Here is a 13,671-nt window from a genome sequence, read left to right on the forward strand (position 1 = left end):
ATATATATATACATATATATACATATATATATATACATATATATATATATATATATATAATACATATAATACTTACAAAGTAAAAAAATGTCATTCTATTTTCACCTTGCTGTAATTTCCTGCCTTTTGAAATGTGGGAATATATACACTCACCGGCCACTTTATTAGGCACACCTGTTCAATTGCTTGTCAACAGCTAATCACATTGCAGCAACTCAATGCATTTAGGCATCTATACGTGGTGAAGACGACTTGCTGAAGTTCAAACCGAGCATCAGAATGAGGAAGAAAGGGGATTAAAGTGACTTTGAACGTGGCATGGTTGTTGGTGCCAGACGGGCTGGTCTGAGTATTTCAAAAACTGCTGATCTACTGGGATTTTCACGCATAACAATCTCTAGGGTTTACAGAGAATGGTCCGAAAAAGAGAAAATATCCAGTGAGTGGCAGTTGTGTGGATGAAAATGCCTGTTGATGTCAGGAGAATGGGCAGAGTGGTTGGAGATGCTAGAAAGGCAACAGTAACTCAAATAACCACTCGTTACAACCAAGGTATGCAGAACACATCTCTGAACGCACAACACGGCCAACCTTGAAGCAGATGGGCTACAGCAGCAGAAGACCACACCGGGTGCCACTCCTGTCAGCCAAGAACAGGAAACTGAGGCTACAATTTGCTCAGGCTCACCAAAATAGACAATAGAAGACTGGAAAAACATTGCCTGGTCTGATGAGTCTCGATTTCAGCTGCGACATTCAGATGGTAGGGTCAGAATTTGGCGTAGACAACATGAAAGCATGGACCCATCCTGCCTTTTATCAACAGTTCAGGCTGCTGGTGGTGGTGTAATGGTGTGGGGGATATTTTCTTGGCACACTTTGGGCCCCTTAGTACCAACTGAGCATGGTTTAAACGCTACAGCCTATCTGAGTATTGTTGGTGACCATGTCCACCCCTTTATGACCACAGTGGACTATCTTCTGATGGCTACTGCCAGCAGGATAATGCACCATGTCACAAAGCTCAAATCATCTCTGTGACAAGGACACTCCATTGCAGGCATTTGTGGACTGTTTGAAACAATAAGAGACTCACACACTGAGAGTTGAATGTTTATTATACAGTTCTGATATGGTCTCAGGAGTAATTATTGAAGGTCGGGCCTGTAGACAAACATATTAGTGGTTTAGTTATCTTTAACTAAAATGATTGAATATATTCAAAGTGCTGTCAAATAGCCTGCATGTTCAAAGCACTTACCTCTGCTGTGTCTCCTCTCCAGAGTGTTCATCCTAAAAGAGTCCCCAGGCTACAAGAGCACCATTTTACAGTTCCGGGAAGGTACCATGTGGTAATTACTAGAGGGGTGGTAGGAAAATTAAATCCTCTGTCAGGCCGGATATGATATCTATGGTGATGTCTTACCACAATAGAGATCATATAGATAATTGACCTTAGAATGTTAGGTATCTATTTGAATGTATTTGTTGTAGATTAGGGGATTGTGTTTTAGAGTAAGGGGCAGAGTCGCCTATCGTACAGTGATGTGGAGGTCCTCGTTAGTGGCAGACTATATAAGGCTGCCATAATTACATCTAGGCTGTCGCTGCCAGGACCACATGCTGCCCGTGGTCCCTGAAAGAGTTATGCCATGTATTTGTTTGTTTTTTGTCGGTGAAATAAACACCTGGTTGGTTTACACGTACTCTCTGTGTCCGTCCTCCTGCTTCCGAACTCCGGCCGCTGCGTGCCAGCCTAACAAGCTCAAACTGGTTTCTTGAACATGACAATGAGTTCACTGTACTCCAATGGCTTCCACAAGTCACCACATCTCAATCCAATAGAGCAGCTTTGGGATGTGGTGGAACGGGAGATTCTCATCATGGATGTGCAGCCGACAAATCTGCAGCAACTGCATGATGCTATCATGTCAATATGGACCAAAATCTCTGAGGAATGTTTCCAACACCTTGTTGAATCTATGCTACGAATAATTAAGGCAGTTCTGAAGGCAAAAGGGGGTCCAACCCGGTACTAGCAAGGTGTACCTAATAAAGTGGCCAGTGAGTGTGTGTATATTTATATATGTAGTTCTGCTGGGGGACTTCAACACTCATGTGGTTAATGATTGAGAAACCTGGAGGGAGATGATTGTAAGGAACAGACTGCCTGATCTGAACCCAAGTGGTGCTTTGTTGTTGGACTATTGTGCTGGTCATGGATTTGCCATAACAAACACCATGTTTGAGAATAGGGCGGTACATAAGTATACTTGGTACCAGAACACCCTAGGCCAAAGTTCTATGATCACATTTGTGGTCCACTTTGCATTGGTTGTCTCCCCGGGAAAGTTTATTCCAGGGTTCTGGAAAGGAGGCTTAGATCCAGGAGGAGCAATGTCGATTCCGTCCTGGCCGTGGAACAGTGGACCAGCTCTTTACCCTTGCAGATCTTTTGGAGGGGTCATGGGAGTTTGCCCATCCAGTCTACATATCAGTCTACGTCCCTCTGGGAGTCCTGTGGGGGGCGCTATGGAAATACGGAGTACCGGGGTCGCTGCTAAGAGCCATCCAGTTCTTGTTTAACCAAAGTGAGAGCTGTGTCATGGGTCATTCTTCTCCTTCTTCTTTGACCTGTATGTTTCCTGTATGTTTACTGTTTGTCCATCATGAGTTGCCCATCTTCTTCTTCCCCTTCTTTGACCTGTAGTTTTCCTCTCAGGCCATCAGGGGTCGCCCCTATGGCATTACATGAGAGACGTTTGAATTGTAATTCTTTCGTTTGGCCACTATCTCAAATTTTGTTCAATGCCTGTCGCTCATCCTTGGGGGCTTGGTTTCAGGTCTGTCCATTAGGGGTAACCCTTCTTCTTGTTTGACCTGCATTTTTCCTGTCTGTCCAGCAGGGTTCGCCCTTCTTGCAGTTGAGGAAGTCGTCGTCAGTTGAGAGTTTTGTGTTGGAACAGAAGAAAAAGACAGATCGTTCTACTGACTATAGACCAGCTGCTGACCAGTAAAACAGTTTCATATCATTATAGTCTGTCCTCCATATGACCTCAGATCAACCAATCACAGCTACTACTCTCCGCCTGTCTAACCGCCTGTCTCTTTTTCTATCTCTTAGGTTGCTGCAGAGGTGTCTCAGTATCGAGGACGTCAGTCGTCCCTCTTCAGTCCGTTCTGTCGGTCGGGTTCTTCAGGTTTGTTCTGATGGAACATTTCTGTTGGAAGTCAGCCGACCGAAGGGCCAAATATATGGATTCATCATCAGCAGGGGGAGAGGACGACCTAACTCTGGTACTGCCAATACTGTAAATCAGGGGTCACTAATAGGTGGACCGCGGTCCGGATCCGGATCCAGACGCTGTTGTATCTGGACCCTGGACCTAAAAACGATAGATAATTGAAAATTATTAGATTTTGACAGAGCGCTTCTATTTTACCCGCCGCAACTTTTCCAGCATTTACGGCTTATACAGCGGTCCAGGAAACACTGACCAATTACATACTTTGTAAATCACATCATGTGATGCTACTCAGCCAATCAAATATGTGTATTCTGATAAACTTCCCGACTCAAGTGAGATTCACACACAGGAGACACAAGGAAAGCGAACAAAGTGTAGGAGAATAATACGTGAGTCAGAGAAGTTATTTTACATGACGTTCTCCAAAAAGAGAAAAGTGGTCAGAGAGACCAGAGTCTTTAACCAAGAATAGACAGACTATTATAGGTTAATTCTTCACACAGCCAGTTTAAAACCAGTATGTCTCATATGTTCAGAGAATGTGACAATTATTAAAAGCGGTAATGTGAAGACAATACGAGACAAAGCACAACTCTTTTTAGCAAACGTACCCACTCACATCTGAAATGAAGTCACAGATAATAAACAATATGATCAGAATCCTAACACATTAATTCACTTCCCCCAACAATGATGTAAAAGAGCTGAAACAAGTGGCTTTAATTAACCACAGATAAAGTCCCTGAACACAAATTTGTATTATTAGAAGATGAAGAATATAATATAATGTTTTCTTGGTTGACATCACTTCACACCTGAATGAACTGAATTTAAAGCTGCAGAACAATTCAGTAAAATGATTTTTAGATGCACATTTCCCAAAAGCTTTCCATTATGTAATTTATTCTTAAATGTATCCCTTATTGAAACGAGAGAACATTTATTTATTATTAGATTATGTACTATTTACAATTCATCGAGTTCAATTTGAAAACTGACAATAAATATTGTTGAGATATTATTCAATTGATCTGACAGTCAGTTGTTTTACTACATACAGATGTTAATACAACTATTGGCTACTTTAATATATATGGAACTAAATCATAGAACAAGTTAGACATTATTGTGATGTTCTGGACCTTTAATGAGGAAATTCTCTCTAAATGGACCTCGTTGAATGTTAACTGAATACCCCTGATATAAATACTACTAATACTACTAGCCATCATTAGAGGGGGAGGACTACCTGACTCTGGTACTGCGAATACGTCGAGAGGCTAACGCTCAGAAGCTAATCGACCTACTGATTAACGTTGTTGTGTCTCATGAATTATCTGATGAATTGAAGTCAGAAACAAACTTTCCAGTTGAACACTTAGTCAACACAAATGTCAATAAGCTACAATGTGCCGCCGCCTGTATTGTGTGTTCTCAAAAACTGGAACACCTGACTAGACAAAAGTTGATTCTTACCTATTGATCTGAGCTGACAGATCAATGATACAACACTACCAGCGAGTAAACACTTCTGCGGCAAAGGCAGGTACTCCCGGACCCATTGCTTCCAAAACACATCAGAAATGTATTGAACGTGTCCCATACATGTCAGAGGGTTCAAAAAGTCCAGTTGGCAAAGCTGCTTTTGCTTTAATAGAAGGTGATTTGTTGAGAGGTTTCAAATCGTTTGGATTGACAGATAACGTCGTGATTGGACGATCATTAAGAATGGCTTCCACATTACGCAAGACTGAATTGAGAACGCAGTTTACTATGCGTACCATGTACTACCAAATACCACCATAATGAGATCCAGCTGATGGATTAAAACTCCATTCAACTCCAGTTGAAAGAGCTTCTTGAATCCGCTCCTGATTTAATGCAGTGAGAGTTAGAGTGTCAGTGTCAAGTGAGTTGGCCACCTCCACATAAACTGCTCTACTCGTCAAGCAGGTAAATTTCTCTCTGACTTTTGCATGTGCTCTGCCTTTCCTAATTTCCACTGGTCCAAAATAGTCTACTCCAACATTGGTGAATGGCGGTAGATCCAGAATAATTCTCTCTTTTGGAAGATATGCCATCTATTGCTCCATAGCTCTTCTGTTGTAGCGTCTGCAAAAGCTTCATGCAGATATGAGTTTCCTCACTGACGAGTTACCATTGCTTATCCAATATTCCTTCTCAGTGCTGACAATGTATGGTTTTAACCACTGTCCCCCAATAGTTTATTTTTTGGGATAGGCATGGAAACATGCTGAGCTTTGGTGAGGATGAGTTGATGTTTTTCCTCCAAAGGCATTGCTCCTTTGCTGAACCTTCCTCCATCTCTTAGGAGTCTGTTTTCCAAAATCGGATCCAGCTTGTATATCGAACTGTGTCCCTCTACAGATAACAGAGAAGAAATTTCATCCTGAAACCTTTGCTGCTGACAATATCGAATGATAGCCAGCTCTGCTCCCAGTAGGCCCTTCGTCATAAAGATGTTATTGTGATTGTGGCCTTCAATCTTTCTACTTGACCAGCTTGTGCATTTCCAGAGGCCTTCAAATCCTTTCTCCAACGACTGAGCTCCAATAGAATTGTTTTCAGCCTGAGAAACCAGGCCACTGACACTTTGAACCTCTTCCAGTTTGAAAAGTAAACCATGAGATGGTCCGTGGCATTAAGTGATTTCTCAGACTTTCAAAGAAAACTGGGACCACCAAGCCAACTGTGGTTCCTTCAGTCCTTTGGAAGCAGCATTGCCTATGTCTTTAGAGCCAATGTACCTGGGAAGGTCTTAAAACTTCTCTTATGACTATGATCCCATTTGGCACAAATATGCAGGAACGCTTCTCCTGATTATAATGTACTTCTAAACTGAAGTTGTTCTCGGGAGTTCACGGTTAGGAACCAATAGCAAGACCACAGGAGACAGAGTCCGGTATAACAGATTTCATTTTGCCAGAATAGAGGACAGGAAGGTGTGGAGCCCGTGGTCCGACACCGGAGGGCAGGCAGATCGACGGTGTGAGTCCTGTGGCTCGACACCGGAGGGTAGGCAGCTCGACGGTGTGATGTTCCATGGCTCGACACCGGAGGGTAGGCAGATCGACGGTGTGATGTCCCGTGGCTCGACACCGGAGAGTATGCAGATCGACCAGTACTCAAGGCAGAATATAATGTGAAGTCCGTTGGAACACAACGGAGGGCACGGGGGATTCCCGGACCGGCGGACACCGGAGGCAGGCGCTCGAGACAAAAGTTGATACGGGGTTGAAGCGGGTGAAAGACGGTACGAACTGACAACCCCAGACTGCAGGACCAGAGTTGATATAGTGCCAGGGGAATGGTTAGTGGGATCTGAGTCTGGTGTGTCAGCCTGCGGGAGGTAATCAGCTGGAGTGTCCGCAGTTGTGTACTAATCAGGGGTGTGGCCATGGGAGGTGTCTGGAGGCAGAGTACAATCACAGAGCACATGGCACACAATAACAAACAGGGGAATGACAGAACACATGAGGAGAGGAGATCAGGGGAATCAGAAGTAACACACAACGGGTCAGAGAGGGATCCTGGATCCTGACAGAAGTACTGTCGGTCCAAAACAAAGATTCATCAAACTGAATTCATCACTGCCATGTTAAAACTCCCTGATGCTGTTAAACCAAGGTAGCTACAACTACTATGTTCAATGGTTATTTATGGTAAATTGGTATTCGTTCTCCATGATATTAGTGTTTTTCATATTGACTACCAGGGCCACTTGTGACAGAACTTCTCTGCTATGTCCAGCTGTTGTTGTCGTCCTTGTTCAGTAGGAGACAATAGAAGCAGGTCGTCAGCATTAAACAGACTCTTCACCTCTCTATCGCCTATCTAACAGCAAGTTCATTAATATCCACATGAAATAAAGTCAACCCGAACAACACCTCTTCTCTGGGTGAAGAATTCAGTTTGTTTGTCTCCAATTTTAAAACACTCTTATTTTCTAAATACATTGATTTAACCAGATCATACATTTTGCCTCCTATACCACAGTGTAATAATAATAATAATACATTTTATTTATATAGCGCTTTAAAAGGCACTCAAAGACACTTTACATGGTAAAAACAGAAACAATAAAGCATTTATAATAATAACAAAATCTACGACATAACAGTAAGAAAGAAAACATACATGACTGACTTTAGAGGTTAAAAGCAGATTTGAATAGGTGAGTTTTAAGTGCAGTTTTGAAAGTGGCGAGTGATGGAGAATGTCTGAGGTGTTGGGGCAGGGAGTTCCAGAGGGAGGGGGCAGCAACGGAGAAGGCCCTGTCCCCCCTGGTCCGATGCTTGGACAGAGTAGGGGGGGTAAGGAGGTTGGCGTCGGTGGATCTGAGGTTGCGGTTGGGAGTGTGACGGTGCAGGAGGTCTGAAAGGTATGAAGGGGCGAGGTTGTGGAGGGCTTTATAAGTGATGAGGAGAATCTTGAACTGGATTCTTTGCTGTATGGGGAGCCAGTGGAGGTTTTGAAGGACTGGGGTGATGTGGTCTCTGGTGCGGGAGTGGGAGAGCAGACGGGCAGCTGAGTTCTGGATGTATTGTAGTTTATTGATGATTTTGAAGAAGTCTGTAGTACAGCCCTTCATGCCAAATAGAGTGGAAGGGGTTCATGTCAGGGATTACATAATCTTCTACAGTAGACCCAAGAGCTGTGAAGTAAGTGAATCTCCCCAAAGAGTGTCCTCTGAACCGACTATTAAGCTCCCTGCTGCTTTGATTTACTTCAGGAGGAAGGTTGTTCTGATGTGTAACGGTTGATGTAGTAAACAGCACTAAACACAAGGTGGTTGATGATATCAAGTTCAATTCCTGTTCGTCCATTCAGATCTCCAGTTAGAAGCACATTTACCTGGAAATAGGCGATTTCTGAATGAAGGGTTTCAAAAACATCTTCAAAACAAAGAGAATCTCCTGAGGTAAATTTGTGATTTTGGGCTGTACAAAATAAATTGAATTGAATATAAACAGCACAGAGATATAGATTCCTATCAGTTATGCCCAGGGTTTGATCTAACCTTAATCAAATTTGTGATTTAGCCTGTTTTACTGGTGAGATCGGACAGCAAAGATCTCTCCGCTCAAAGGTTGAGAAGTTGAGGTTGCCTCCTCTAGTATTGTTTCATCGTGGGGGGGTACTTTCTGGTACTGCTGCTACAGATCCGATTACACTGGATCTTCAGAATCAGAGTTGTCTTTCCTAAACATGTTCTGTGGTTTATTTATGATACTAATAGTGCATTAACATTGTATTAATACTGTGTTAACAGTGTAATAACATGTGTACTGTAGGTGTATATGTGGAGGACATGGTGGACAGCAGCACTAAGAAGTTGTATGCTGGCCTGCTGGCGGTTGGAGATGAGATCCTGGAGGTGAATGGGGAGAAGGTAGCCTGTCTCAGTCTGGATAAGGTGACCCATCTGCTGACCCAGAGCACCTCTGCCACCATCCGGGTGCTCCGACACCGGCAGGAGCCTCTACAGTGACCACAATACTGCCTGACTGTAAATACAAACACCACAATAACCACAACACTGAGCGTCGTCACATGACCTTCCATCACCTGATCACCTGGTCCAACCAAAATTTAAACATGTCTTCAACAAAGGTAACCGGATTGAAAGATTAACTTCCCTCCAACTTCCACAAACACTGCAACAAAGTGCTGAGCTGCTTCTAAAAGGGTCAGACCAGACTATCTGCTGAGGAGACTCAGGTCTTTTGGAGTGCAGGGAGCTCTCCTGAGGACCTTCTTCGACTCTGTGGTCGCATCAGCCATCTTCTATGGAGTGGTCTGTTGGGGCAGCAGCATCTCGATAGCTGACAGGAACAGACTCAACAAACTCATCAAGAAGGCAGCGGTGTGCTAGGGTGTCCACTGGATACGGTGGAGGTGGTGGGAGACAGGAGGGTGATGGCTAAGCTATCATCCCTGATGAACAACACCTCCCACCCCATGCAGGACTCCCTGGGAGCTCTGTGCAGCTCCTTCAGCCACCGGCTGGTTCACCCCCGGCGTGTGAAGGAGAGGTACTGCAGGTCCTTCCTTCCTGCTGCTGTCAGGCTGCACAGCCAGCTGTGGTCCCAGTAGACCACACAACACTAACAACACTAAAAATTGGTGCAATGATTACACTGTGCAATACAAAAAAATGAAAATACTCTGTCTGTATATATAATTTTTTGATTTTTAGTTATATTTAGTTATTGGGTATTTTTGTACTTGTTTTACTTAGTTTATATTCTTTACTGTTTATTACTTCTTTATAGTACTGTTGCTCTTGTTTTTTACTCTGTATCTTGTGTGCACTTTGCTGCTGTGATCCTGTAAATGTCCCCACTGCGGGACTAATAAAGGATTATCTTATTTTATCAGTTCAGGTCTTCAGGTAGATCAGTTCAGGTCTACATGTAGATCAGTTCAGGTCTACAGGTAGATCAGTTTAGGTCTACAGGTGGATCAGTTTAGATCTACAGGTAGATCAGTTTAGGTCTACAGGTAGATCAGTTCAGGTCTACAGGTAGATCAGTTCAGGGCTATTCTATAGTATAAAATTCCAACAGGAAGTCGACCAGTTTCAATTTTGTGTGAATTGATTGAAAGTTATTATATATTATGCTTTGTTTTATAATAATTATATAATATAATATAAGGGGTTCTCTGTATATTTAAATTATATTTTCATGTATTTGTTTGTATTAAAGTTGGCCTGTATTTGTTTACATGTATTGATATCTGGAAGAGATAAGCATTGTCATTATTTTATTAGTAGAATATTAACTTCACTCAAATTCCCTGAAAAAAACCTTCAGAACACAAACCAAACTATAAAGTATTTCAGAATGACAACAAAGATACAAAAGCTACTAGATAATAATTCAATCCCATCCCTTCATTTATAAGTATTTACAGGCAGCATATGAACAATTAATAATATATTCATAATACACTTAATGTATTTGTGTACAGATTTAAAGACATCTTTAAGGCCCTATTACAACCCCATTTCTATGAAACATCAGTAACTCTTAAATCTGCTTACAAATACAATTTGTTATATTATGTTATATTATAAAGTATCTATTATTTATAAACTACTGATAAATGATAAATGTACATGAAAACATTTCTTTATTTCAAACAGGCAGCAAACATTTTAAAGATCAGAGTCTGTTGTTATTTTCTGCATCAGTTTATTGAAACAAAATTATCCACAAAAAATGAAATAATAAAGACAGACAGATGTTTTCATTTACCAATCAATAACAATTGAACAATAACAGTTTAACTTCAAACTAGATGTCTTTCATTCAGCAGATATTCAGTCATTGATCTCTTCTGCCGGTCTGATTCAGGATGTAACAACAAAATACAGAATGGTTATTATTATCTTTATTATTATTGTTAATTTAGTATAGTTCTAAAAAACATGGATGGTTGTGTTTCCAAATTAGTAGCATCAGATGAACCTGAAAAACGTTCTGCTTCATTTGTGGAAATCTGTCAAGTCAAATTAATACAAATAATTCATAATCAAATATGAAATCTAAGGAAATATAGAAAATACTGAATTATGAAAATCACAAGATGGATTCATGAAGAGTTAAAACAGATTCAAATGAATTTGAGATTAAGAGCCACAGGTAAGTGTGTTTATAATCTCTATTTGAGAGTATCTGTATCTAAATTATATTTTCAGAGTTCTGAACACTGTGGTTTTATTTCATTAAAATATTAACAGGAAACAGACATGAGATTTCACCGTCACGCGTACCGTAAATCTGATGGTGTGATTGTCTGCTTTGTTCTTCACCTATTATTTGATTACAACCAATTTATATCAAACAGGAAGTTACCTGCTCGCTAACCTTCACATGAAAAGCCTTCCAGAGGTTCATCTTAGAAAAGCTTTTTTTGTGAAGCATCAAGTGTGTGGTTTAACATTTAAACAGTAGAAAAATCCACTCAATAAACTGCAGAATGTGCTGATCGATCGGTTCAGCAAACAAAAAACTAAAAGTAAGATACAAACATCATAAAAAGATTCAGTCAGTAAAACAAAAACACACAAAATGTAAACACAAACAGGAAGTTTTAGTGTTTTTACATTGTTTTCCAACAAACTCCAACCTCAGACTAATCAAAAAGAGTTAAACTGAAGTTTAACCAGGATTAGAGTGACTTAATAAAGGATTAAACCTGATATAAACTGTATTTAAACTAGGAGTAAACCTGTGTTAAACTGGACTTAAACCAGGATTAAATCAGAATTAAACTGATACATAGAACATCGAGTTAAAAATAGAATTCAAGTTTAGAGTTAAACTGGGTGTAAATGGAGAAAAGATTAAGTTAGAATTGAAAAAATTAAACACTTCTGCTGAAACAGAGTCAATCTCTTGTCTGTGCGAGATCAGAGTCTGGAGTGTTTTAATCTTCAGGTGTTTAGGAAGTACAGCATACAACTGGATAAATGAGACTTGGATTATACTGCACAACTTGTGTGATCTTTTTTTAACGGATGTTTTGACATAGTTTTCCTATTGTTAAACTTTAATCCATCAAGAACTTTTTCAGTTTTTTGGTTCTTTATTCACCGTGGAGGCATGCGAGGAAAAGATGATTTTCCTCAAGAATTCAGGACATCACAGGGTGAGTAACTGATACACAAATGGTCATTATGCGGGTGAAGTATTTCTTTAAATTGGACATTTAAACTCGGATTAAAGTAGAGTTAAACTGAAGTAAAATTGGAGTTAAACTAGAGTTAAACTAGAGTTAAAGTGAAGTTAAAGTGAAATTAAATTACAGTTAAAGTGGAGTTGAACTAGTGTTAAACTAGAGTTAAAGTGGAGTTAAACTAGAGTTAAAGTGGAGTTAAACTAGAGTCAGTGAAGTTAAAGTGAAATTAAATTACAGTTAAAGTAGAGTTGAACTAAAGTTAAACTAGAGTTAAAGTGGAGTTAAACTAGAGTTAAACTAGAGTTACCTTTAGTAACTCTAGTTTATCCAGGATTGGAGTGACTTAATAAAGGATTAAACCTGATATAAACTGTATTTAAACTGAAGTTACTAAACTCAGAGTCGAACTGGGATTAAACTGTTATGGTTACTTTCAGCCCTTTAAATACAACAAACATGAAACATTAAAACACATCAAACATGGTTACACCTGCTTTGACCTTTGACCTCTGCGATGATTTTAACAGTCAAACACTCAAAGAACCAAAGTGCCTTTTCTGTCCAACTCAGCAGGAAGAGAACGTCCAGTAGAGTCCGGAAGAGTCCAGTAGAATCCAGAAGAGTCCAGTAGAGTCCAAGAAAGTCCTGCAAAGTCTTGTACACAGAGTGGAGTCCAGTAACGTCTGTCTGTGAGTTTAGTAGAGTCATAAAAGTCGAGTGGAGTCCAGTATAGTTCATAAAAGCCCAGAAGAGTTTAAGTTCAGTAGAGTTCACTAAAGTCTGTAAGGGTGAAATTAAGTTCAGCAGAGTCCAGGATAGTCCAGTAAAGTTCAGAAGAGCTCAGTAGACACAGATTTAAGACCGGAGGAGGCATCAATCACAGGATGAACAGGAGGAGGACGACCACAAAGAGGATTGTGAGCAATATGCCAATAGCACACCACTGACGACGATCTGTGGAAATAAAGACTGTTGATGAATATCAACTAATTATCAACTAAGCATTACTCATATAATTTAAACCACTGACCACAATGTGTAAAGACACAATCTGCAGAAACAAAAAGTGATAAGAACTATCCACTAAGCTACAAGTATTAGTAACTAATTACTAACTCATTTATTGTTCTATTGTATTGTTTTCTCTCCAGCAGAAACACTGAGGGTGACATCATGTGTTGCTAGAAACTTTACCGCTGGTCATGTGAGACACTTTGGCCAGTTTCTTCATGACGTTGTCCAGTCTAGACTGGGTGGTGTCCACCTCATGAGTGAAGTCATCCAACATCCTGCAGGAAAAACACAGAGACTCAACAAGTGTGGCCAGGAACCAATCAAATCCAACCCTGCATAGGCCTGCCAGTGAGCAACTTCCTTTTATAAATTCCAAATCAACTTCTCCCTCACCCCCTGTTGTTGTCCCCCACCCCCTGTTGTTGTCCCCCACCCTCTGATGTTGTCCCCCACCCCCTGTTGTTGTCCCCCACCCCCTGTTGTTGTCCCTCACCCCCTGTTCATGTTGTCCCCCACCCTCTGATGTTGTCCCTCACCCCCTGATGTTGTCCCTCACTCCCTGTTCATGTTGTCCCTCACTCCCTGTTCATGTTGTCCCCCACGTCCTGATGTTGTCCCCCACCTCCTGATGTTGTCCCTCACCTCCTGTTGTTGTCCCTCACCCCCTGTTGTTGTCTCCCACCCCCTGTTGTTGTCTCCC

The 13,671-nt window shown here is 41.0% G+C and overlaps 2 protein-coding genes across 2 annotated transcripts in view; one reads left to right on the top strand and one right to left on the bottom strand.

Moving 5' to 3' along the window:
- LOC116401303 (uncharacterized) overlaps positions 1–9,390 on the top strand; it is a 14,644-nt gene extending 5,254 nt beyond the window's left edge. The window contains exons 3-4 of the mRNA XM_031879641.1: positions 3,125–3,297; positions 8,564–9,390. Of these exons, the coding sequence (XP_031735501.1) occupies positions 3,125–3,297; positions 8,564–8,760 (370 nt within the window). The 3' untranslated portion in view covers positions 8,761–9,390. The remainder of the gene's footprint in view (positions 1–3,124; positions 3,298–8,563) is intronic.
- A 1,058-nt stretch (positions 9,391–10,448) lies between these two features.
- The window catches only part of stx6 (syntaxin 6), a 7,700-nt gene continuing 4,477 nt past the window's right edge, over positions 10,449–13,671 (bottom strand). Inside the window, exons 7-8 of the mRNA XM_031879646.1 lie at positions 13,152–13,246; positions 10,449–12,911 (exon numbers count right to left, since the gene is read on the bottom strand). Coding sequence (XP_031735506.1) covers positions 12,835–12,911; positions 13,152–13,246 — 172 coding nt within the window. The 3' untranslated portion in view covers positions 10,449–12,834. The remainder of the gene's footprint in view (positions 12,912–13,151; positions 13,247–13,671) is intronic.

The sequence above is a fragment of the Anarrhichthys ocellatus genome, unplaced genomic scaffold, assembly GCF_004355925.1.
Source record: "Anarrhichthys ocellatus isolate YVR2014 unplaced genomic scaffold, GSC_Weel_1.0 scaffold337, whole genome shotgun sequence".
Taxonomy (NCBI): domain Eukaryota; kingdom Metazoa; phylum Chordata; class Actinopteri; order Perciformes; family Anarhichadidae; genus Anarrhichthys; species Anarrhichthys ocellatus.